Genomic DNA, 27,361 nt, shown 5'->3' on the forward strand with positions numbered 1-27,361 from the left:
CTGAAATATGAACAAATCACACCGATTTCTTCAAATTCCAGAATCGAAGCAACTTTGATCCTGGTTAGTATCTTGGAAACAATTGGGGAGACTGATTGCGAATACCAGGTAATATAGGCTTGAATGGCAAGGTGGCCAGTAGATGGCAATATAATTATTGAACCTATCTGTGCCCGCATCTATGGGCTGACAACCGAGAGCATCTGCGTTTGGCTCTGCGCGTGTGTGTGCGTCTGTCAATGGGTAGTGTAGCGGTTAGCGCGCTGCGCTACGAACCTGGCGACCCGAGTTCGATTCCCGCTGACGGCCAACACCAGTGACAATTATCTGAACCGGTCCTGGGCCTCCCCTAGGTCGACTCAGCCTCAAATGAGTACCTGGTGCGATATGTAAAGAACACCACCAGGGAGACAAAGGCGGCCGGGCGTGGTGTGTTGGCCACCCACCCCCTCATGTGCCGTACGGGCCTTCATAGGTGCTCGCTAACAGCACTTGCCCCTACAGTCTGTTACAGGCTATACGGGGGGTATTTGTCTTTGTTAATGGGGTGATGGCGATGCGTGCTTTTCAACAGAAACCTCGTTGCTCACTGCACCAGTGCCCCGGGGGGCATGGTCAGGTGGCTTGGGAATGCCGCCACCACCGCACTTCTGAACGTGAGGAACCGGCAAGGTGCTAATATGCTTACGCAAGCACTCGGTATGTCCGGGGCGCTTAGCAAAGTGGTCCAGTGTCATCGTAGGTGTCGAGTAGAAGTCCTGAAAATATAAACAAAGACAACGACGTCTTCGTGGGTGTTTGTGTGGCACCGCAGGTCTGGGTAGCAAAGGCTTGAAATCCACCAATGGTTGTGTGTTTGATGATAACGACCCTGTGCTCGTTCTCTGCAATGTTGACGGGATTTTTGTTTTGTTGTTACTGTGCTCACGTACCACGGATCTTCCTCGTAAAATCGCGGGGCAGCTGCATGAACGGAATCAGCCGTGTAACAAATCAAAGTTGACGTAAACAAGAAACACCTTTTTCTCTGCCCCCCCCCCTCTCTCTCTCTAATCATAATAAACATGCTTTTGTTTTCATTGACGATTTGGGAGCATAAGGTAAAGCAATGGCAATGACAAATGCGATGCACATTTGCTTTCGTAGACGAGGTTTTTGTTGATGTTTTCCAAGTAAAAATTTGGCGTGCTTGTTATTGGTTACAGGGGTCAGATTTTTCAGTATTCACAATACCTCGTTAACAAAAAAAATATTAGAATGCAAAGTGGCTTATTGAAAACGATGACAGCAATTTATATTATATTATAAAAAAAACGCGCTGTAAACCCAGTAAGCTCGGTTCGATTTCTTGCCAAGTCTGATGTCAGTGGCGAGTGAACTCAGAACCAGTCTCGGGCACCCTTCACCAACCCACACTGACCACCAGGGTGAAGTATGTTCGAATAACCCCCCCCCCCACCCTAATGACCAACATGGTGCCGGGACGCCTTCATCCAGCAGCGGATTGATAAATATCTGTAAATGTTTCGATTTAAAGCTTTCGTGACTGCAGGGATTCATCTTCTTGGTTCTTTCGGTAAAGTCACGTAGAATGTAAAAAATAAAATAAATAAAAGAAAACATCATAAAATAATTCTCACGACGTTTCGGCCACAACGCAAGCAGCCGTCCTCAGGTGGAGAACAGGTCTGTCGAGAAGACAGAGTCATTCAGACGACAGAGTCATTTAGACTCTGTCTTCTCGACAGACCTGTTCTCCACCTGAGGACGGCTGCTTGCGTTGTGGCTGAAACGTCGTGAGAATTATTTTATCATGTTTTATTTTTATTATTTTATTATTTACATTCTACGTGACTTTATCTGTAAGTGGTTCGATGTATTTCAGAGAGGCACTGGGGCACAGGCCACGTGGGAATTGTGGCACAGAGCAAAGTTTCCTCGTGTGCCCTTGCTCCGTTTGCTTGGCAGCTACGTGTGTCCAACTACGTTAGCCGGTTTGCAGATTACCTGTTTTGGTTGAAGAGTGGCACAAACCCCACATCTTCAAATCTCTTTGGCGAACAAAATAAAACAATGGCTGAGTTCCATCTGGAAGAAAACGGCCCAATGCCTGCATAGTTAAAGCAAATTGTGCAAGACACACCTTCAATCAATGTAATACCCATTAGATGGTGAATTATAATTCGTCTTTCTGTTCAACATATATACAGGGTGTTTGAAAAAGATGGACCCAATTTCAGAGATATAGCGATTTCAAATCAGGTCCATCTTTTTCAAACACCCTGTACATATAGCTGGTGAACACTGTGACGTATACACGCACACGCACTCGCAGCGGTTGACTTGCCCGTCTTTCGGCAAGAATAGAAAACAAGAATCTCTTCAGAGCAAATTCCAAATAGCGCGTGCGGAAGTCCGAGACGGCACCTGCGCTTGCGGCCGGGACGCGCGAGGAGTTGTCGGAGACTTCTAACCCCCCGCGGGTTCTCAACGCAGCTGCTACCGGAGGGGGTGAGAGAGAGAGGGCCGAGTGTGCAATTGAACTTTTTTCTTATTTTGACTGTGGAGCTGTTTGAGCAGAAGCTCTCGGAGGCAGGCGAAGACGTGGACAAGTGAGGCCACACATAGGTTGGAGTGACGGCTCATGGCGAATTGTGCAGGTGGTTGAGCACGAAAGGCGCGGAGGCGGTGGTGGTGGTGGGGGTCTCGTTTTTTTAACGTTCAGTTTCGCCTCTTTGGCAGCGTGTGACGCGAAATTCGCAGCACGGCCATTCCCCACCGATGCTATTTGCTTTGTTGAAAGAGAAGTTGAAGTTGTGTGAGGTATTTGTACATGTCCTTTGATTAATGGGCGAAGCATTTTTTAAGTATTCAAAGGGATTTTTTTTCTCTTCCTTACGGTTGGCTTAATGTTTTTGGTTTCGGCTTTTGTGTCCACACAAGTACCAAACTTTTGAAAATAATAATAATGCCCCCATTGCAAGTCAGTTAGTCATGTTCACCTTGTTTAAATAAAGCAAATTGCAATTTAAATCAGATACGTGCTCTCAAACACAGTGAAGATGATATCGAAACATTTATTTTAAATAAATAATACAACGAATGGTAACTTATATGAGATAGATTTTAAATAATAATAATGTTTAATGTACATTTGTTATTAAATACCATTTTGTGTGAAAGTTAATGCACGTAAAATATTTAACTGTATGCTCAACATTTGTAACACCCTACTTAAATGTACATTAACATGAATTTTGATCTGAGCTAAAGTTCACGGTCAGTCTCATCATAACCATCAGCATAATCATCAGCATCTTCTCTACCTAACCCGCAATGATCAGCGAGGTGGCTTTCATCTCTCCCAACGCCTCTCTCTCTCTCGTCTCTCAAACCCGTAATTAGCACCTCGATTCATTGTTTAAAAGACATGGCAATACGTGCACGCTGTATATAGCATATATAGTGATTAGTTCATTAATGACATGCATCACTCAGCTTTACTGATGACTACCCTTTCAGATCAGGACATCAGATCATCATGTTTATGGGGGGGGGGAGGGAGAGGACAAAGATGCCCCCACGTGGGCTGGTACCCAAGCGTGTTGCCAAACAAGAGAGTGAAAGCCAGACTCATTAAGGCAACAATGGGACCTGTGGGATGAATCCCTGGGTCCTTTGCGTTCTGCGGGGTTGGGAGGGGGAGAAAGAAGGCTTAAGCCAGGGCAACGTGACACTAAAAGGGGGCTCTTCAAGGTGTGTAACGTGAGCGTGTGGATCAAGGGACAAAATCGGGCACCAGGTGGTCTTCATCTAAACTTACCGCTGGGGAGATTAAAGATGGGGAGGTAGGCTCCATGCAAATAGACAAGTCACAACCATCGCTGGGCTTTGTCCAGAATCAGGCAGTGAGGCCCGCATCTGAGCTTGGAATATAACTCGGACGAGGTGGACGGGTGGGTCGCCCAGGGGTCAGAACACCGAGATGGCGTCGCTGCGATCCAGGGCTCTGATGCAGGCAGCCACCCGTGATTTGAACTGGGTTTCTCGGGTGTAAGCGAGCTGATGGTCTCAACCCGGTCACCAATAAGTGCACGCGACCTATACGGTTATTCCCACCTTCAGAGTGATATTTCAGTGTGTATTGACGTGCAGAAATTTTTTTGCGTGCAAATGTGAAAATCGTGCCTTAGATTTGGATGAAGATATCCGTTTAAGTGACTTCAGAAAGTAGTTCTGTGAAATCATCTTCTCTGACACGGGGCATAGGTACTGCAAGCAGCAATAGCTCCGAATGTAAAAGTATTAATCTCAAGACATGCATGCAATAGCTGAATTGGCACATAATTGGGGAAAATATTAAACGAATAGAACTCAGATGTGAGCCCCAGAGGTCTCGAGGTAGCAGCACCCTTGTGTGAAACTCAGGCTACCCCTGAACACCTTGAAATAAAATGATAAGCACTGAGACAGCTGTTCAGGTAGCATACCCTATGAACTACCCACCCATCTTGTTAGTTCTAAGTATCACACGCTCAAATGATTCCTGGTAGTACAATGCACATTTGCCGAGTGGCACTGTTGAATGTCGGCAAAACATAGATTTACGAAGTCTGTAATCTTTGCTCGGCTATCGACAGCAGTATATTGCCTTCTTAGAAACGAATATAGAACAACAAGTGGAATGCCGGACTTCAAAGCTCATTGCCAACACGTGTGCTGTCTTATAAAGGCGGCCGCTGTTCACAGGTGGGTGTTAGTAGCAGCGGGACGCTGTGATTTTTCGTAATTTATTACCGCTCTCTCTCTCTCTCTCCGTTTCTCAAGCTACACACTAACAATGTCTAAGTTAACCACATTACAGTCTTAGTCGAGAATTAGTGCTGCGGCTAGACACGTGGAGCCACGTAGGAGTGACTTTGAAGATCAGGGCTAAGGTATGGTTGGAGGGGGGGGTCTTTTGAGTAGCCAATGTGGCCAATGAAGCGTATTAATTTAGGTGGTACAATACTAATCAATAATTATACGGATAATAACGTACTTATTTTGTCCCAATGTTGGAGGAGCATCTGTCCCACCTGTGCATGTACCATCCAACGCCCATGTTCGTTGGAGGTCTCTTTGCTAATGCGTCATCTCTTGGTGACCTTCAGCTGATCGGTTCACTCAAGCGGCACTTTGCAATCATGATTTCAACTTGTTGCAAGCGGAGTATTCGCTCGCTCTCGTAGAGAGTGAGTGGATTTTTTGTATGAATCCGGAATGTTGTGATACAGCACAGCGTTCGGGAGACTGGCGTATTCAACAAAGAAAGCAATGACCGCATAGACGATTGCCATTCACGCTTAATGTGTGTACGTGCATTGTTTCAGCGATCCCAAAAAGAATTACATCAAAGACGGGGGGCGTGGGGCCTGTTTTTGTTTTTGTAAAATAATTGAACACGCACAACATTTGGCCATCTTCAACGAGTTACATTCTCGACAAAAAAAGTGAACTTCTAAAAAGAGTGGCACTCCATAAACCATCGCCTCTGCTACCACTCCAGCTCACGGACCTGCTGTCCGGGGACACAAATGTTGGGCATTACCTGCGGAATGCTCCACTTGCTCTTTGTTTTAAGAAAGGGGGGGGGGGGGATTTGTTAGAGCAGCGTTACTGGGCATTCAAAAATGTACACCCACGGCCACAAATGTATGCGGTTTTACATTTATGTGCGGGAATAATATTCTCGAAATTTGTTTTTGATAGTAAAATGTTGTTTGACTCGTGCGTGCGCGTGTGTACGCACACATCCGACTGAATGCATTGCATCAATCACCATATCACCTAGTAGAATAATGAAGTGTTTGGTGTGTTTATTCTTCATATACGTCGCGGGGAGTGGTTTCAGAGTGGTCCGCGCACTCTCCTATGAAGCCGGCGGCGATATGAATTTGATTATCGGTCAACGGCCAACTTGAATCATTTACGGCCCATTGTTAATTCACTGCTGGGTGAAAGCTTCCTCGTGCCTTTCCATCACGAGGGTTGTGTGATCATGTTTGACTACGTTTGTCATTTTGGTTTGGTGATACGGAGACCCCCTAACTGGTTCAGATGTCCTGATGTTAGCCATGGCTGGGAATCTCACTCTAATCGCCAGGTCCATAATGCACAGTGCACTATGCACTGCATCAGCACTCCAACGCAGCATCGCTGTTGTGCAATATTATTTATTTAAGTGTCAATTGGCATGTTGGTGAATGGTTGCCCTCGGTGTAATAACATATGCACATCAGCTGTCGATCCAGACACGAACTGGCATACTTACACATAACTGTGTTACTATACCTGTCTGTCTGTCCGTCTCTCGTAGGAACAAACCAGCTGAAGAACCAGGTGTTCCGTCTGAACTGGGCATGGATCTCGCTGGAGAGGGAGTACTACCTGGTGGACGAAGACGCCAAGTTTCTGGAGGTCACCCTGCGTCGTCGTGGGTACCTCGGCGAAACATCGTTCGTCAGTGAGTGGCCGGCATCCCACAGTGTGAACCTGTCGTCTGAATGGAACGTACTTCTCCCCTTAATCAGCGTCTAATACAGCAGTAATGGTATCGTTTACCAAGGAAAGCTTGAATAAGTAGCAGACTCATTTGCAGATTCATTGGGTTGTGCTCAAGATTTATGGTACATTTTCTTTACGTTAATTTATTTTCTCTTTTCCTAATTTCTTTATAATTGCACTTCCGGCATCACGTCATGAAACGATGTCACCGTCCAAATTTGACAAATTAGAACATTACCCCCAAACTACTCAATTGGGAATATAGTTATCATCGACTTCTACTGGCAGACTAATGCCCCAGGTCACCCTCGCAAATGAGACTCATCCTGTTCTCTTGACTTCTCAACTGGTTAAACAAAATAAACTCGACCTTGATGAAATATTCATCATCCTGCGAAACTGTTGCAGAGCAGTGCATCACCTTGTGTTAAAGAACGGGACGCAAATGTTGGTATCATATAACTACTTCTCAGATTATCTTATCAAGTGACATCTTATCCACACAATGGAAATCGAATGTTCCTACCTACCCTGCTGTAGAAATTGTTTTACAGTAGGCAAATTTAATGTTTTAAGTCTCCAAACTGGAACCTTGACGAATTTAATGAAAAAAAAAACTTGACGTGACATATTTTGTCATCATTTCACCACCAACTCGCCACACTTGAGAATCCAATTTAATCACAGGTCAGAATCTCAACCATGCTGCCTCAGTGCCCTGACCTGTGAGAAAACCGGCCCCCTCTTTTAGAGTAGAACACATTCTTCACAGACAGGTCAGCAACCTACTTTCTGCACCAACTCCTACAGGCTCCTCGACCCCTTTGTACGATCTGCCATCCCCCCCCCCCCCCGTGTGCCTATCCTCCCTGTCCGCCGGCAGGCATCAGCACGAAGGACGGCACGGCCGAGAAGGACAAGGACTTCAAGGGGAAGGCCCAAAAGCAGGTGCAGTTCAACCCGGGCCAGAACAGCGCCTCGTGGAAGGTGCGCATCTTTGCCGACGCCGAGTACGAGACGACGGAGACGTTCGAGATCGTGCTGTCCGACCCCGTGATGGGAGCCCTCGAGTATCCCGACGTGGCCACCGTGGAGATCGTGGACCCGGGCGATGGTGAGACACTCGCGCGCCGCGCCAGAGTGAGACGGAGACAGGGGGACGACGAGAGAGCCATGAGAGGCTGAGAAGAGAGACGGTGAGATGATGAGAGAGGCAGAGAGATGGAGTTGGTCCTGTACTCTCGTATGGACGATGCAGATGCAGGACAACAACTACAATTTCACATTCAGGTGGTGAAGCACGACAGCCACGTCAGGAGTGCGATCATCGCTGTGATGTCTCCTTCGTATTTGTGGATCGGGCATTGCGTCGTTATACGCTGTATGGTCTGTTGTGGATGCCCACAGTCGCTTGATGTGTCTAATGTGAAGCTGAACGCAACACAGAGTTATCTTCTTTTTGTTCCACAGGGAACTCTAACCTGCAAGATCCATAATGGCTTGGACAGTAGTCCATGCCTGATTGAAACAGCTCAATACCTGTTCATTGGTTTCAATATTGCAACATCGGAGACCCTTCCACAATGGTGGAGGCCAGGCTTGAACATCGGGAAGGCGCGTCCAGGAATGTGTCCGGCCTCGTTAGACACGGAGGCTATAACGGGCGGTGCTCCCCCCCCCCCGTCTCTCCCTCGATCATGTGTCCTCTTCCCCACCTCCAGAGTCGACGGTGTTCATCCCGCAGGACGTTTACCGCGTGGAAGAGGACATCGGGGAGCTTATAGTGCCGGTGCGTCGCTCGGGAGACACCAGCCAGGAGCTGATGGTCATTTGCTTCACGCAGCAGGGTGAGCAGGCGAGGGACACACTTGGCGACTCAGCAGCCCTGTCCGTCACACGCCAGCACCACCACCCCCATCCTCCTCCGTCACACCCAAAGGAAAAGAAAAATATGAGAATATAGGCTTTAAACTTGATTTGAAGCTTTCGTGACTGCAGGAATTACTCTTTGGTTCTTTCGGTAAAGTCACGTAGAAAGAAATATAGTCTCACTCTGGCCGGCAATACAACGGGGTAGGTGTTAATATAGTAGTAGGTTTTTACCCTTTTAAACTGGTACAAAACTGACACCTTTATTCAAGGCATCATGTTTGCAATAACCACAACACAAGTAGTCAAAAAAGCAAACAAAAAGAAGCAACTCTGATAATGATAATAATATGCACTGTCCTTGAAGTTGATTGGTTCACACCCGAGACGGCTTTCTTTAGAAACTTATTGCAAGGTATCAAATCTGCATTAACCACACATACTGAGTTGCAAAAAATGCACACAAACATGCTCTGCTAGTACATGCATTGTCTTTAAAAGTGATTGGCCTAAATCAGAGATTGTTCTCTGGCCTAACACTGGTCAAAGACATAAAGAAGCCTGTGTCTCTGGTGTTGGCTAATCGGTTTGTGCATATGTTGAACTTCTTTCACACCGCACACAGCCAATTGTGCTAATGAGAGTTCCAAAGACAATGCATCAGAGCATGTTTATTTTCATGTTTTGCCACAAGTACGTGTGTTTAATGCAGATGTGGTGCCTTGCAATAGGTGTGTCTATTCGGTGTTTGAACGCATTGACACAATTCCTATTTACTGGCAGAGTGGCTAAAGCCTATTTTAATTGTTTTTCTATATTTTGATAGTACTGGCAAATAAAACAAAAATGCACCCAAAGAGTAACGCAAGACCGTCTGGGCAACCCGAGATTTAATCCCCATCTGCCCGAGTGGGAAGGCGTAATGGGGCCTCGAAGGCAAGCCGACGAGTGACGGAGACACGAGAATGAGCTTCTGCCCGAGACCCAAGAGTCGAGGGTGGCGCCAGCTTCCATCGGTTCTTGGGCTTGCGTCGCGAAGTCGGAGTCAGTCGAGCAGGTGGCGGCGGCAGAAGCTGGGATAGTTGCGAATAATAATCATCCGTGTCATCATTGTCATCATGATCATCATCAATGTCATGATCATCATCATCAATGTCATCGTGATCATCATCATCAATGTCATCATGATCATCATCATCAATGTCATCATGATCATCATTGTCATCAATGTCATCATGATCATCATCAATGTCATCATGATCATCGTCATCATCAATGTCATCATGATCATCATCAATGTCATCATGATCATCGTCATCATCAATGTCATCATGATCATCATGAATGTCATCATGATCATCATCATCATCAATGTCATCATGATCATCATCATCATCAATGTCATCATGATCATCATCATCAATGTCATCATGATCATCATCATCAATGGCATCATCATCATCAATGTCATCATCATCATCAATGTCACCATGATCATCATCATCATCAATGTCATCATGATCATCATCATCATCATCAATGTCATCATGATCATCATTGTCACAAGGCAAATGATATCCTGTGTAAGTTTGGCTTGAACACAACTCCTACTCCCCCACTTCATCATCACAGCGACATCCATTTCCAGCGAGCTTTTAAATCAGGGGCAGCCTGGCGATCTGAATGATTGAAAGGCCTGTTCCTACATGGACCCCCTAAAACTGACGACGACGATGATAATGCTGATGATGCCTGCACGATTGACGACACTGCCCATCATAATCGTTGTGGGTGTGTACAGTGGAACAATGGGTGTGCAACAGTGGAACAGTGGGTGTGTACAGTGGAACAGTGGGTATACAGTGGAACAGCTGATGAGAAGCAAAACCCCCATCCCCTTTGCAGCTCCCACGTCCCCCCACTCCTTCACCACCCATCACTGCTCCCATCCCCGTCCCTAAAAAAAACCCCATCGCAGACTTCTCGCTGCCTGCAATGCCCAAGCGCTTTGCCCATTGAGCAAAGCCCTGGCACTTAAGGGCAACTTTTAAAAGCCGTCGAGAATTCAAAAGAGGAACGTCGCAAACTCGCAGGGCGCCCACGCCGATGGGTGGCTGGGGTTTTAAAACAAAAATTGAAAACGAAAATTTAAAAAAATCGGCTGCCGGCGTTGATTTAATGCCGACGACTGCAAGCGCCGCTATCGTCGCTTTCCACGTGTCGAGCGATGTCGCTCCGTCGCTGCGACATCCACCCCCCCCACCCACCCATCAACTCCGTCCTCCCACCCCCCCACCATCTCCGACCTCTCACCCACCCACCCACCATCTCCGTCCTCCCACCCACCCACCCACCATCTCCGTCCTCCCACCCACCCACCATCTCCATCCTCTCACCCACCCACCCATCATCTCCGTCCTCTCACCCACCCACCCACCATCTCCATACTCTCACCCACCCACCCACCATCTCCGTCCTCCCACCCACCCACCATCTCCATCCTCTCACCCACCCACCCATCATCTCCATCCTCTCACCCACCCACTCACCCACCATCTCCGTCCTCTCAACCACCCACCCACCATCTCCGACCTCCCACCCACCCATCATCTCCGTCCTCCCACCCACCCACCATCTCCGTCCTCTCACCCACCCACCCACCATCTCCGTCCTCCCACCCACCCACCCATCATCTCCGACCTCCCACCCACCCACCATCTCCGTCCTCTCACCCACCCACCCACCCACCATCTCCGTCCTCCCACCCACCCACCCATCATCTCCGTCCTGTCCTCCGTCCCCCCTTCCAGCCGTCTCGCTCGACTCTCACACATGCCCATCGCCTACACAGTCGGGGGCCCCAGATTGAATGACCCTCCGTCCTCCCCCCCCTGCAGTCTCACACCAGTTTGCGCCACGCCGCCCCGGGCTTGAGATGTTGCGCTTCACAAAGGCTTGCACGCGTCCGCGGAGTTCTAAAAATAATGGCAATATGCGGTTGGCCGTGTAAATCAGACGCGGAATGTTTGGATCGGCTGTATAGGATACGGTGTTGCTTGTGTTGCCAATTCCACTCGTTCCATCTCGTGTTTACGCAGAAACGTACCGATGATTGACATTTTTAGCATCGCTTATATTTGTAAGCCTAAATGCGGATGCCCGTATCCGATTCGTTGCCAAGAAATGAAAGTTGTATGAAAGCTTTTCGTGGCTGAAGCAATGTCGGGTAACGGGCCATGTCAATGCGCTTCACGGGATAACTTGCACATGCGACGGATACTTTCACGCACTAACCGCTCTGACAATACGCAACATACCTTAAACCCTCACGTAAGAATTGTGAAGGTACCAAAATGCTACGAACTGACTACTGCTCCTGTCAAACACCGAAACTGCGGCTTCTCAACCAACGTCAAATTCCCACCCCCATTCGTCCCTCGGCTAAACCGATACCTCGTGTTGCCATTGCAAAGGCTGCAGCAGAGTTATCAACCGAAGCATGTCACAATGATTAATCGTTGACGAGCATAAATGGTTGATGACGAACGCGTTGCCACCATAAATATCGATTTAAAGCTGTCGTGACTGCAGTGATTCATCTTCTTTGTTCTTTCGGTAAAGTCACGTAGATGGGAAATAATAAAATAATAAAAATATAAAAGCAATCATCATCAGGCAATCATCATCAGGTGTGAAATCCACAACAATCCACAGCAAGAAAATTATTAATTTTCTTGCTGTGGATTTCACACCTGATGATGATTGCTTGTGTTGCAGTCGAAACGTCGTGAGAATTTTTATTGTTTTATATTTGTATTATTTTATTATTTCCCTTCTACGTGACTTTATCGAAAGAACCAATAATATGTCACGTGTTTAATTGCACTGCGGTATCACTCGCAATGCATTATGCCAGCGAGATTCCGTGCGCGTATTCGCGGTGAGCGTGTCACGCTGCTCGACCCGGTTGTTGAGAAACGCCAACGATGGTTCATGTCCACAGCAAAGGTGTTTGGGTGAGTTCGCGAAAATATATGAATGTGTCGTGAACCCACCACCACCCGACACAGCCAATTAGTAAGCTTTGTCATGTAAACAAAACGTACCAATTAGTTACCACTTCAGCACACCGGTGTGTTGGAGAGTAGAGCCACAACATTTACAATTTGAGTAGTACGACGTTTCTCTGGTGATTACAACCAGCTTCATCAGGCGATTCGCCACACGGGTGTGCTGAAGTAGCAATTCATTGGCACGCTTTGTTCACGCGACAAACCTTACCAATTGGCTGTGTCGGGTGGTGGTGAGTTCACGACACATTCATATGTCCGTGATCTAACCCAAAAACCTTTCATCTTCTTGGTTCTTTCGGTAAAGTCACGTAGAAGGGAAATAATAAAATAATAAAAATAAAACATTATTAAATAATTCTCACGACGTTTCGGCCACAACGCTGCTTGGAAGAGTAGGCTTGCATTGTGGCCGAAACGTCGTGAGAATTATTTTATTATGTTTTATTTTTATTATTTCCCTTCTACGTGACTTTACCGAAAGAACCAAGAAGATGAATCTCTGCAGTCACGAAAGCTTGCAATCGAAACCCAAAAACCTTTATTATGAATAATATCGGTCGCGAAAGTCGACGTGTTCCACTGATGGTTCTTGTCGTTATCATCGCCGCAGACACAGCCACGGGCACCATCCCCAGCTCAGTGCTCTCCTACTCGGACTACATCAGCCGCGCGGACGACCTCACGAGCGTGCTGCGCTTCGACAAGGGCGAGACAGAGAAGCCGTGCCGCGTGGTCATCATCGATGACTCGCTCTACGAGGACGAGGAGGCCTTCAACGTGACGCTGGGCTCGCCCATGGGCGGCCGCATCGGCGCGGAGTTCCCCTCGGCCCGCATCGTCGTCCTCGCCGACACGGACGACGGTAAGCCGGCGGGCGGGCGGGCGATCGAGCGATCGATCGAACGACTGAGCAATCGATCAAGTGGTAACCGCACTGCCGCAGTGGCAGACGGCAGCAGCGACGAGGTGAGAATCTGCGACGCCGCTCAAGTGCGATGTCACTTCCTGTTCCCATTCTGTAAATAGGGTTATAGGAGGAGAGATAGGGTGCTTGCCTTAAGCACAATGGTTAGCAGAATGGAATTGCACTCCAGAGGTTTTCATTTCAAATAGAATGGAAAGTTCATTTATTCGACCACAACCCTGAAACGTAAATCGGTGCAGCACAGCTGATTGGCACGTGACACTTAGATGGCGTAGAGTGTGCGTACTTTCACCTCTTCCAAGATGTATTTGCAGCGTGGAAGAGTAGGCCAAATACCATCTATAAGGGCTCTTTAGAGGTCCTTCTAGTGGGGGCCCTACTGCCAGCGGTGACGTGAGCAAGAATTCGCAGGGCTGCACGTTTACCTCTTTACGTGAATTAATTAATTTAACTGATGAGCAGGCAAATATTTACACCGTTCAATTGCTGCAATTACTCTAAAAACGAATCAAACTTCGTGAAAAGAAACCTGGGACCCTGCCGGTTTTATTTGTCGCCGTTAATAACGAACTTCAAGACCCGAGCGTGCAAACAAAATAGCCCAGTCGCGATGACGCTAATCTTTTAAATACATTTCATGAAACAAAATGGTTAAAATAGCATTAAAAACAACGGTCTTAATACCGAACTTGTCGAAGTAGGCCCGGTCGCTTGCTTCTCAGTTTGAGTTTAACGCTCCAGTGGCTCTTAAAGACAGACTCTCTCCCCCTTGCCAAACTGTTCGGAGCATGTGCAGAGGTCCTGATGGATTGGGGCTGCTGTTTCATTTTCCTTCCAATCGAGCGTTTTAATTGACTTTAACAATCCGCCGCGGCTGTGCGTGTGTCAACAGTTAAACGGCGGGCGGCTTAGAAGGCAATCTGCTGAAAGAGCGTCCCGTTCCTAATTGTTACAGCCCACGTCCATTCCCGTTAGACTAAAGAACGCAAAATATCAATTTAATTGAAGTTTTGCGTCGGGGCTGAATGTGATTTGCCAAAATAGCAGTAGGGGGCTACGCATTTAAGGTCACGTAGCGTAACCTGCTTTTGCAATGTGCAAGGTTTACAGGAAATCGCATATCAAGTATTTTTCTTTCTTGTTTCGTTTTTTTTCGAATATGTCCAAAGTTCAAGCCACTAATCCTCATTCCTTTAAGTTCTCAACCTTAAATCTATGCCGAAACGTTTCGTAGGAACTTTCAAACGTGTGCAGATTCTCAAATCGTATGCATGGATAGGATTATGTTTAATGCTCATGGTTTCTTTGTATTTTCCTTCTCCATGGTTTGTCCCTGTTGAACCCCAAAATATAGATGATAAATACAACCTTCATTCAGCACATGCTCACACACGGTGACTCGATCAGGAATATAAATTAGCGTGGGGTCGTGCTAATGGCCTTTTTGCAGCCCTGTGCCAGGCATTCAAATTATAGTTATAATAGCTAAATGATTTTAAAATGGAACATTTTTTTTCACAATATCAAAGTATGAAAAGATAAGAATAGGTTTTACCATTTTTAGCAATAAGCAGGCGTTAAGATGTTCAAATAGAAACCTTTAGCAAGCAACACCTATTCTTATTCTTTCAGAAAAAAATGAAATAAAAGATTCTCACTCTACTTTTCACAGGACATTTTTATTAGCATGACTAAAGCGATGTAAGTTTTAGAATTTAACACAATTTGGTAACATAAATTCGCTGATCAAAACAAATTTTGAACTGGCAGACAAAATACTCTTGATAGAGGCCCTCTCCGCCGCACCCGATGGCAGATTCTGGCTTCATGTGCCTCAGTAAAATCTCCGCTGATGATGTTCTCCGGAGAAATATCAACGTCGTCGTACAATACAATTTTAACTTCCCACATCCAGCCAAGAGCTTCGCGCGAGAGGCGTGTAAATTAAAGCGTGAGAAAATTAAGTCGTGACAATCTTAGGTGAAAGACTTAAGCCCCTCGATAACATACCGCACGTACTCCATGAATTACGTGCGATGTTTTTTTTCCGCTGGCACAAAAAAAAAAACCCCCGGGGGGCAAACGTGAGTGATGCCCCGTGTAACGCTAGCTGCCATCCTGGGTGCCAAAAACTCCTGGTGCTGCCACGGCCCCCGACGAGTAAACTCTGACGCGGAGCCAGGTACCACAGTGGTCAGGCTGCCATGAAATGCCGCAACTTGGTCACCCTCGCCAGCCGCTCTGGGAGCACGTAGCGGTCAGCACCGTCATGCTCGCCACGCTCTCGCAATGACACTCTCTAGGTTTCTGTTCGCGGCTGCCGACTACTGCGTCGCCGTCGTGGCTATCAACATCATACCGAACCTCTCGCATTGTCTCGCCTATGTATGAAGCCAAAACAAAGATGGGGCATGCCAAATTTCATCCTGCTATGGTTTGGTATTTGTGTCCTTTCAATTCGTCACACAACTCATGTCTGTAAATGGAGGCCGCCTCGTTGCATCGCCTCTGTGATCCTCGTTCCAAGCCCTTAGGCACCACAAGGGCCAAGATATATATCGCATGGCTGGCCTGCATTTCGGGCATTGTATGGCCTCATCCCAACCACAGATAATTTATAAAATAACACGTGGCATCCTTGTTTGGAGTGCTGCATTTGTCGACTTTGTTCTGCTCTCTTGTCATTTTATCGACCCGCGGGAGCACTCGAGCGAGACAGGAAAGAAGCATTGTGAGCAATAAAGTGTTCTGGAGTCACGTGACCGAGCCCTGAGCCTCCACAAGAGGGAGGCTTTCGCAGCTTTGGCTCGCGCCCTTCGGAGAAAGTTACTTCGCTGAACATTCCCAGCGCACTTTCACATGGGACCCATAATCATTACTTTGTTTCATTTCTGTAAGACACGTAAAGGGAGCTGATAAATTGAGTTTGCAGGCTTCCTTCCAGTAAGTTGCCATTTGCCCGTGGCCTAATTAATCGCAATGAATGGATGGCAGGGTGTCACTTTTCTGCTCTATTCATTTCTCCTTCGCAGGCTATAATTAACTTATTTGAGTCAGCTGTAACACAAGCCCACTTTAAAGCGTCCTCGCCCGTTGCCCCATCCCGCTGTCGTCAATAAGCCCTCGGCTGCAAAGAGCAAAAAAACGTTTTCTTTAATCAATCTGTTCTCCTTCGCATCAAACGTTAAGCCGTGCGGATACCACCAAACCACATTATGGAACTGTGATTTTTTTTTATTTCAGCAAAAAAAACACGCGAAAGAGGGCTTGCTTCAGGGAAAAAAATGTTGTAACCACAAACCCACAAGTCCTGAAACTATCGTAGGTCAGGCATTGGACATACTTCTCTTCATTCCAGAGTTTTACTTTGAGCCATTGAGACGTGGGGTGTGTAATTAACGAAAAGAGAGTTGGAGTATAACGGTGGAAATTACTTTTTGTGTAGCCCCAGGGTACCAAGTTCATCCCGAAAAAAATGTCCCAGGCGGTCCTTCATCTGGCTAATCCTGATTGGAGTTTGTGGCTGTGCACGAGAGTTGACTCTTAAATAAATTGTTGGGTTTCTCTGGAAGGTTCTGTCACGGCAAGCGTTCATGAATAGAATCAAGTGAGATATATGGATGTCATAGGATTCACATTTGAAGGCAATTTTTTTTTGGCTCTGATTTAAATTTAAAAAAGAATAAATCTCAATGTAAGATGTAACAATAATATGAGCTTAAAACAGTGCCATGTACATTCTAAAATGAAGCCAGTATTAAAAGTACCACGAGTGGCAAGGATGGGTAACATTCTATTTTTTTATGAATCTGGAGGCCATATATTTGTTTAACCCTCAGCATACAGTCGACTTAAGCTAATAAAGGCACATGTGACGTTGTTTTCTTACTATGCTGGTTGATTTTACAAGAGTGTGTCACACATTCGATTTTTATCAAAGGCAGAACTACTCTACCCCTTTAAAGATGGTATACCCTACAATTAATAAAGCACAGCTGTGCACCTTCGCAAGGACCGGTGGCGTGTAACGTGGACAGGTGAAAAGCATAAAGGGAGGAATGCACTCTGGGCACGTGCCTTGGTTCACTGCCCTAATTACGAACCCAACGTTTGTATTGTGCACGCAGTGTGAAGTCAGAGACATAGCGCAACTTAGTATAATCACAATTGGCTCATTTTCAGTTGTATTCCTATGAGTCACTTGCCATGCTCAAAACGAAGATTCTAGATTTGAAGCTTTCGTGACTGCAAGGATTCATACTCTTAGTTCGTTCGGTAAAGTCACGTAGGTAAAAAATGAAATTAAAATTAATAAAAAAATAAATTAATAAAAATCACGACGTTTCGGAGGCAACACAAGTCTCCGTCATCAGGTGGGACCGTCACAGCCAGATTTTCTGCATCAAATATGGCTGTGACGGTCCCACCTGATGACCACCTGATGATGGAGACTTGTGTTGCCTCCGAAACGTCGTGATTTTAATTTTTTTATTTTCTTTTTATTAATTTTAATTTCATTTTTTACCTACGTGACTTTACCGAAATAACTAAGAGTACAAAACGAAGATGTTTCTTCTCAGTGAACTGATTCAGGTATTTGTTATATGCCATGGCCTCCTGATTAGAGTTGTAATTGGATGGAATTTTCCGTGTGTAGCCAAATGTCTCTCGTATTTCTTGTTCACTACAAATTACTCGATTGGGATTGTACATGGTTGCCATTGCCCGCTACTGGCTTACTAATGCCCTATATCACTCTTGCAAATGAGACGCATCCAGGTCTCTTGATTGCTCACCCGGTCTAAACTGATATAAAATGCGCGAAACAAAACGTAAAGCTTAAATGATCATGAGTAGATCATTTAGTTTTTAGAAGGACGTAAAAATGTATGTCACAGTGGTTCAGCGGTTAGCAAATGATGCTGTGAACGTTAGACATCTGAGTTTGATTCCGTACTGTGCATAACGTCTGTACGGTCGCAGGGCGCCCACGAAACAGGGCCGAGCAGCTGATTGGGCCCCTTCCTGTTGAAATAGATACAATCTATTTAATTCATAACATCTATCTTATCTATCTATTCCTGGCCACCGCTATCATCGCTGGCCATCGGTGATCTATGAACAAGCCCTTGAACTGGCTCCCCCCTCCCCCTACCACGTCTCCCCCTACCCCCTCCCCCGACTTCACCAACACACATTCACCAGCGTGGTGAAGTATGGTGAAACAGCCCCCGTAACTGACATGGTGATCGGGGGAGCTCAATGTTGCAGTGGGTCGAAACAGAGCCGTACGCTATTACATTATAACATGTAGTTTTTCTCATTAAATTTACAAACATTCTTTTTCAAACTAATTTCAATTAAAACAGTAAATTGAAGAGTAATTTTGGAAAACAATTAAAAGTAAAAGCTCACCCGACCACTAAGTTTAACAACCCACAATTCAGATTTTTAAAAAAAAAATTGCTCCGAGTTAAGTGAAATGTCCAACTCAGTACGGTCTCTAATTAAGTCCTAATTACAGACAATTGCCAATACAGCTCCCTCCAGCTGATTCCTTCAGCAATGCGGAATGTCGTCCGTAGCTCGTTGCTGACAGCAGTAGATGAGTGGACACCCGGGGTGTGTAAGTGCCATCAAACTGACGTGGCAACACTCTCCACGATTCTACTGATCGATTGCACAATCGGCAATAACTGTCGTCAACATCCGTTGCACAATCATCAATAAATGTCAACAGGGAGAATGATCAATATAGTTGTGCTTGTGAATTAATAACAAACAAAAAACCCATATATAAAGCAAACGATAATTCCCTTTTATGTTTTTTTTTGTAAATATATTTACACGTTAGCAGCAGGATCGTGCTTATCGTGATAATTAATCAAATTGCCACGAAGAGATATCAACCCAACTCGATCTATTTTTCGATTACATGATTTGACCAAGCGGAGTAATGTAAGGAAAGTGTAACATTTTCAATGTTCCTTTTTCAACAATGCTTGCACTCGATAGTTAGCAATCGGTTCATTAAAAAAAAGTAAAAGTTAAGATGCAGCCCTAGCAATTACTTGCCTTGCCGTACCCTCGCGTGAAGATTGTGCGATGCGGCCGGCGCAGTATCCCCGGGACCTCGGGCCCGAAGACCTGAAACCAGTCACCGGCAGATGTTCACAATCCATCCTTGAGTCTGAGCCAGTTTCGCAAGACTTTGAAAACAGTGTCATCCCAAAGGGCTTACACTCTGTGTGACCAGCATGCATTCGTGATGGACTGGACTCGTAAGGGTGCACCATACCAAACGGTCAGACTTACTCGCACGCCACTGCTGGCGGAAAGGCCACCACTCGATGGAGCTCTAGAGAACCCCTCTGGAGGGCGTTTGGCCTACTTTTCCACACTGGCGACAAACGTCTTGAAGCAGGTGTTGGTGCCCACACCTTACCCCACCACACGCAACCTGTCAATCAACTAACTCTGTGCAGCACCTATTTAACCTGCCGGGTGGACGGACAGAAGTGGGGGAGGGGGTGGCGAGATTTAAGAAACTTTTGGCCCAACGTTCCATCCGCCGTCGCGGAATATTAAGTCCGGTGTGCTAATGATTGCAGCAAAGCAACCATCCTAACCCTCGATCTATGAGCGTGTATTTCATTGATTCGCTTGCCTCTTGCTTGCTACTCTTGCGCGACCAGAGCCGTCGTTTTATTTTGGCGACACCGAATACCACGTGGACGAGAGTGCGGGCTTCGTGGAGGTGCGCGTCTGGCGGACGGGAACGGACCTCTCCAAGACGGCTACGGTGACCGTGCGATCCCGCAAGACGGAGCCCGTCTCGGCTGAAGGTAGCGGGGCGCCGCGCTTCGTGGCGATCGGTTGTCAGCAGGAAAAGTTAGACTATGGCCAAGGGAATTGACATCGCGGTGGTTGGTTGGGTTGCATAAGAAAGTGAAGAGTATTTGCGTAAGAAAATAACATAATGCAGGGCCTTCGATTGAAATGTACTCATGACCCAATTTGGACAGTGCAAAATGTGTATATCATTCTTGTAGGAATCGATGATGATGATGGTAATTTTGAGAATAGTGTGGTGGTGATCATGATGGTCTTGATGACAGTGTTGCAATGATAACGTTGATCATCAGAATGATGATGACTCTGAAATATAATTTTACTTCTGTGCACCACCCACTTCCCTGGGGGATAAAAAAAACCCCAAAACAGCTGGAGTGGACTATGTAGGAATCAGCCGGAACCTGGACTTTGCGCCCGGCGTGACGATGCAAAACTTCCGCGTGACGATCCTGGACGACCTGGGCAAGCCGGTGCTGGAGGGCGCCGAGAGCTTCGAGCTGGTGCTGCGCATGCCGCTCAACGCCGTGCTGGGGGAGCCCAGCCGCACCGTCGTCGTCATCAACGACTCCATCTCCGACTGTGAGCGTCACTCCACGACAGATTTCCACATCACATCCACATCCCCCCCCCCCCCCCGACCTCACGTCAGAGTGAATGAATCGATGAATGTATGTTTAAATCCTTTATATTAAGTTCACTTGCGTGCTTGCTTGCTTGCGCGCTTACGACCGTGCAAATCTTTCGGTCGTTTTTTAACCCACTTCCCGTGATCCAATCGAGCTGACATTTTGCACAGACTCGTTGTGCTGTGACAATTTATTTTCGTGAAAAAAGTTTTTCCTAAATTTTCCTTTTTTTAGGAAAAAATAAATTATATTTAATTACCAATTGCTTAATGGTGGCAGGAAATCATCTGACCCATAGGTGGCAGCCATCTCAAGCCAGAGGACGACAGGACTCTAGCCGCCACGCATATAAAGGATTTATAGTGAAAAACTTTGCTTTTACGGGTTAATTTTTTTGCATTGTGTTTGTATTTTATTACTTGGAATAAAAGGCTACGTCAGTTAGAATTCTTTGACAATCGAGCACTGTCATGGGGAAGCAATTAATTAAGTACAATTAATTAGATAAAATTTAATGAACAATTTCTCAGTGCGACATGGTCGACCACTGGCGTGTTTATCTCGAATCGTAGATGTTCCTGGTTTGAGCCCTGCGGCGACTCTGGCTAATACTGCGGGTGTATGAGACACAAAAACATCTTCTTGCCGTTTACTTTACAATTCGACGTTAAAGATCCAATGACCTCATAAAAAAAAAAGGCCACGGGCAAAAATTTGCCAAATGACCTAAAAATTATTTCATTGGTAAAAAGAAAGCCCACGTAGCAACATCGCACCGAACTGGCAGACCTTTCTCGTCTGTGAAGCAAAGCGCCTCTGTGACAGCCTGGCGCTACGAGAATGGCGTGATACCAAACGCACTTAATTATTATGATATATTCTTAGGTTTTTTCGGTAAAGTCACGTAGATAATTTTTTACCTACGTGACTTTACCGAAAAAACCAAATAATATGAATCCTTGCAGTCACGAAAGCTTCAAATCTAGAATTATTATGATCATTTACACGAGTGTGGCTCTGCGTTATTCGTCGCCCTCCCGTGCCGCCGCCGCCCCCCGACAGTGCCGAAGGTGCAGTTCAAGGAGGCGTCGTACTCGGCGCAGGAGAACGATGGCACGGTGTCGGCGGTGGTGTACCGCAGCGGCGACGTGAGCCACCGCTCGTCCGTGCGCTGCTACACGCGGCAGGGCAGCGCCGAGGTGATGGCCGACTACGAGGAGCGGCCCAACACCGACGACTCGATCGTGTCCTTCCTGCCAGGTGCGGCCGTGGGACCGCCGGGGCCAGCGTGTGTGTGTGTGTGTGCATTATGACATACTCTTAGGTTTTGTCGGTAAAGTTTACGTGGGTAAAACATTTTAATTAATAAAAGTAAAATAAAACAAATTAAAACATTCACGACGTTTCGGAAGCAACACAAGCCTCCGTCTTCAGGTGGAACCGTCACAGCCACGACAGCTGTATCAAGTAAATGAGAGATCACAAGAAATACTACCCCGTATATATAATGGTTGAGGGGGAAAGGGCCAGGAACGGCACACTTTTTAATATGGTAAGGTGAGGCTTAAGACCAAGAGTAGACTGCATAAGGTGAGGCTTAAGACCAAGAGTAGTCTGCATAACAAAGGACTGAGCCTTTGTTATGGATTATGGCTCTACGGGGGATCTTTGTCTTTGTTAGTGGGGAGGGGTAGTGTCGCTACAAACCCGGCGAGCCGAGTTCGATTCCCGCTTACGGCCACCGACAGTGACGATTATCTGAACCGGTCCTGGGCCTCCCGTAATGAGTACCCGGTACGGTGTGTAAAGATCACCACGAGGGAGACAAAAGGCACCCGGGCGTGGTGCTGGCCACCCATCCCCTCGTGTGCCGTGCCGGCCTTCAAAGGTACTCGCTAACAGCGCTTGCCCCAACAGTCTGTTAACGCTATACAGGGGATCTCTGTCTTTGTTGGGTGGAGATGGAGGTACATTAGCAAGTGGACTACTTTTTAAAGCAGAGAGCCGCTTCTTGCTTTTCCAAGTATGCACCAAATGTAATATCGATGTCATGCCATGAGATGAAACAGAGTATTGCAGATAGGTATGGCCTTGGAAGTTGACATCACAGAAGAATTTCTGAAATAGTATTCTCTTCAATAATTATCTCGAGGCATGCTAGGGTCACACCTTTTGCGTGTCGTGCAATGTTTGTCTGATATGTCTCCAAAACCAAAAGGATTATTCTCGGAAAATGTAATTACGTTCAATAAATTGAAGAACTTTAATATCATGGGGTTTTATGAAGCCGTAGATATCCTGGCTGATACCATAAACTCAATCAACGTCAGAAGCTGACTTAATCGTGGACAGCCAAAACCCATATCCATATTTAGGAACATGCATTTCGAGCATTTGGCTGCTATACATTTCCAAATTTAAGCCACTGCATTGGGCAATCATTTGTGGCCATGTCGCTTCTGAAAACGAGCTATACAGCTCAGTGGACCTTACCTGGCAAAACCCAAAAAATAGTGCAGTTTATAGTTTTTGTTTAGATTCAAACCCCCAGGGTCTGAGCGAGCGGTGCCGACTCGTTGCTGCGAGCCCCGAGCCACGCGGCCACACTGAGCTCCGCTCCTTCGACGCGGCCGCGTGATCGCTGCCGCCGCCGTCTCCCCGCAGGCGAGATAGAGAAGCCGTGCACCGTGGTGCTGGAGGACGATCAGCTGCACGAGGAGGAGGAGGAACTGCGTCTGGTGCTCGGCTCGCCCAAGAGCGAGTCGCCCTTCGGGGCGTCGATCGGCGAGCAGAATGAGACGGTGATCAAGATCAAGGATGACACCGACAGTAAGTGGCGCCTGCTGTGATGTCGGATTATATAAAAAAAAAACTAAAATATCATTGGACAGAGCTTGGGGTTGCAATTATTGGAGAACAAAAATCACGCATTTTATGAAGTTCATTTAAAATTTCTGAAGCTGAGAAATAATTGGGTGAAATATGATGACGCGTATTAAACTGTAATTCCTGCAGGTAGAAATTCACGATGAATGTTTTCGCAGAAGTGTCTGTTCGTCAAAAAGAAGTCAGTGGTTGGCAGCTCAACTAGGCACTGCGTAGTGATCATCTCCTTTTTTAGAATCCTGAGTGAGTGGTGGAATTGTACATTGAGCGAAGCAAGAAAAAATATCGTACAATGCTTTGCTGTAACGCTGAGGATTCCACATCTTAGCCGATGCGTTTGCAGAAATTTTCTGTAAACCCATCGTCACCGAGTTGTCTCCGCGCGTCCTGCCCCCCCTCTCCACCGCTCGTCGCAGAACCCATCATCAGGTTCAACGAGACCAAGTTCAGCGTGAAGGAGCCCACGGAGGCGGGCGGCGTGGCGGTGGTGCGCGTGCCCGTCGTGCGGGTGGGCGACGCCTCCAAGCTGTCGGTGGTCCGCGTGCACACCAAGGACGGCTCGGCCACCTCTGGGGAGGATTACCACCCCATCTCCGAGGGTGAATCCCCCAACGACGCCTTTAACACAGCGTGTGTGCGTGTGTGTGTGTGTGTCCCCTACCCTTATCCACGTGTTCCTCTCTTGCTCTCTGAACTCTCGATGTAATTCCCAGCGTTCGGTGGGAAATGTTAGACGGGACTGTTTTCATGGAGCTTACAACGTATGAATATTGCAAACTCGTGTTAAAATAGGTTTTAAGCGTTGCGCATTTATAAATGTACGAACTCACGTACTCTGTGCTTTTCTGTGTACATGTTTTTGTTCCATCTACTTTCTTTGGCTGTGATTATGAACAATACCAATGAACAATACCAATGAACAATACCAGTGCTGATTGTGGTAGAGAATTGGCAATGTGAGCTCCCTGTTGTAAAGTGGATGTTGGGCATTAGGTGACGTCATTATATTTGGACCAGCATCACTACTCAAATTCCATTTTTTTACAATTACCTAAAACTGTCGTCCATAAATATGATTGTCGTGATCTGTGTTGCATAAATACCAAGGACTATTAAATAGCTTTAATGTGGTGAAATTCATTAAATGCATTCCATTGAAGGTAAGTGATTTTGATTAGGTATGGGACTGAATTTGTAAATCATCGTCATTAGCATTGTTATAATTGTCAAGTGCTACTGCCTGTTGCTGATGATGCTGCTGCTGATGTAATTCGCTGCTGCTAGAGCTGGAGTTTAAAGAAGGAGAGACGCAGCACTTTGTGGAGGTGGAGATTCTGTACGATGGTGAGCGGGAGATGAGAGAGGCCTTCACCATCCACCTCAAACCGGACGAGAACATGATCGCTGAGACACAGGTAGCACCTCATCCACCAACATTCCACCACAACCACCAATACTCCACTAACAGAACCGCCAACACTCCACCACTACAACCGCCAACACTCCACCACTACAACCACCAACACTCCACTACCACAACCAGCTACACTCCACCACCACAACCGCCAACACTCCACCACCACAACCGCCAACACTCCACCACTACAACCGCCAACACTCCACCACCACAACCGCCAACACTCCACCACCACAACCGCCAACACTCCACCACCACAACCAGCTACACTCCACCACAACCACCAACACTCCACCACCACAACCACCAACACTCCACTACCACAACCACCAACACTCCACCACCACAGCCAACACTCCACCACAACAACCAACACTCCACCACCACAACCGCCAACACTCCACCACTACAACCAGCAACACTCCACCACAACCCCCCAATGCTTTACCCTGACCACCAACATTCCACCACAAGCACCAACACTCCACCACAACAACCAACACTCCACCACAACCACCAACACTCCACCACCACAATCAGCAACACTCCACCACAACCACCCAATGCTTTACCCTGACCACCAACATTCCACCACAAGCACCAACACTCCACCACAACAACCAACACTCCACCACCACAACCGCCAACACTCCACCACAACCACCAACACTCCACCACCACAACCAGCAACACTCCACCACAACCACCCACTGCTTTACCCTGACCACCAACAGTCCACCACAACCACCAACACTCCACCACCCCAACTGCCAACACTCCACCACAACCACTAATGCTTTACCACAACCACCAACAATTCACCACAACCACGATGTGAAACCACCAACCACCAATACTTCACTATAGCCACAAATGTTCCACCCCGACTGCCAACACAACCACAACCACCATTGTTCTGGGAAGTCGAGCCACATGTTTATTGCGAGTTGCAACCATCGACTTACCATTTAAAAAACAAATGCCCTGTGTTACGTTAACAGGGCATGGCAAATCCAACGTATGCGCCAATGATTTACTCTCCTACGTGAAGCCACGAGCCAGTGGAGCTCACGGCGTTGCGCGGTTTGGTGCCTTTGGTGTCCCCTCTCCTCCCGGCGGTGCTCGCGCGCAGATGAGCCGAGCGATCGTCTACATCGAAGAGATGGACAGCATGGCGGACGTGACGTTCCCGTCGGTGCCGCAGGTCGTGTCGCTGCTCATCTACGACGACACGTCGCGTAGCAAGGAGAACGCCCACCCGCACGCCGGCTACCCCGTCGTCTGCGTCACGGTCCGTGTGTTGTTGCGCCCTTCGCGCGTTCACCCGATGGTTGCAGGGAAGGTTGAAGGAATTAATCGAAGGCTCTTTATTCCGAATGAACAGGCGCTTTGCTGAAACGCACGACTCGGGGATACAGTCTCCATGCCCGCCATATGCCGCACTACTGCGACCCAGAGGCAAACGCACATAGCCGATGCCGCCCCTTGCCTTGATTCTGATCTGTCCTGAATGATGACTGATTTTAAATCAGGGTGCCCGATTTGTCAGCGCGCCGTTCCGCAGCGCACGTTCTTTTAGTCGTCACTTTTTATTCCAGTCACAGTCTTGTGGCTCCCCATCTTCCGGGACCCAGGGGACCACGCGATCTCTCAAATTAAATTTAATTGACCACCGTATTTTTTTGAATTTTTTAATATATATTTGTATCTGCAACGGTTCCACGGTGGGGGCACTTCCCACGGCATTGTGGACGCCCGGTGTCCGTGGAGCGGAGCATTAAGAGCTACGGCTCTAGCCGACGACAACCTCTGGATTTTTAGTCGAAGGTTTTCTCTTAGTCTGGCCGACTAAAGCACTCAAACGTTTCGCCGACTCTGAGTTTATAAATGTTGGTGTGAGGGGCGCGTTATTTTTCCGACCCCAATATTATCAGCCAACCAGTGAACTTGGTAAAAAAAAAGTTACTAAATTATCTTAGTCCACATCTTCATTTAGACTCGTTAATTTTGTCTCGTCAAAGTCCGTCTTACTTTAATCCCTGGTGGGCAGCCATAGGCACCGTCACGCTTGATGATTTTCGCCCACTCGTGGTCATCGGTGACCAAAATAACGCACACTTTGTGGTTGAATATTTCCAACCGTGGCTATCTGTCGGTCGTGATC

The 27,361-nt window shown here is 47.0% G+C and overlaps 1 protein-coding gene across 1 annotated transcript in view; it reads left to right on the top strand.

Moving 5' to 3' along the window:
- LOC133343110 (FRAS1-related extracellular matrix protein 2-like) overlaps nt 1-27,361 on the top strand; it is a 62,769-nt gene that overhangs the window by 20,188 nt on the left and 15,220 nt on the right. Inside the window, exons 4-14 of the mRNA XM_061552615.1 lie at nt 6,359-6,505; nt 7,430-7,660; nt 8,268-8,393; nt 13,099-13,350; nt 20,109-20,258; nt 20,638-20,847; nt 21,957-22,154; nt 23,559-23,723; nt 24,197-24,379; nt 25,065-25,195; nt 26,330-26,488. Of these exons, the coding sequence (XP_061408599.1) occupies nt 6,359-6,505; nt 7,430-7,660; nt 8,268-8,393; nt 13,099-13,350; nt 20,109-20,258; nt 20,638-20,847; nt 21,957-22,154; nt 23,559-23,723; nt 24,197-24,379; nt 25,065-25,195; nt 26,330-26,488 (1,952 nt within the window). The remainder of the gene's footprint in view (nt 1-6,358; nt 6,506-7,429; nt 7,661-8,267; nt 8,394-13,098; nt 13,351-20,108; nt 20,259-20,637; nt 20,848-21,956; nt 22,155-23,558; nt 23,724-24,196; nt 24,380-25,064; nt 25,196-26,329; nt 26,489-27,361) is intronic.

This window comes from Lethenteron reissneri, chromosome 16 (genome assembly GCF_015708825.2).
Source record: "Lethenteron reissneri isolate LAM-NWPU_2019-01 chromosome 16, ASM1570882v1, whole genome shotgun sequence".
Classification (NCBI taxonomy): domain Eukaryota; kingdom Metazoa; phylum Chordata; class Hyperoartia; order Petromyzontiformes; family Petromyzontidae; genus Lethenteron; species Lethenteron reissneri.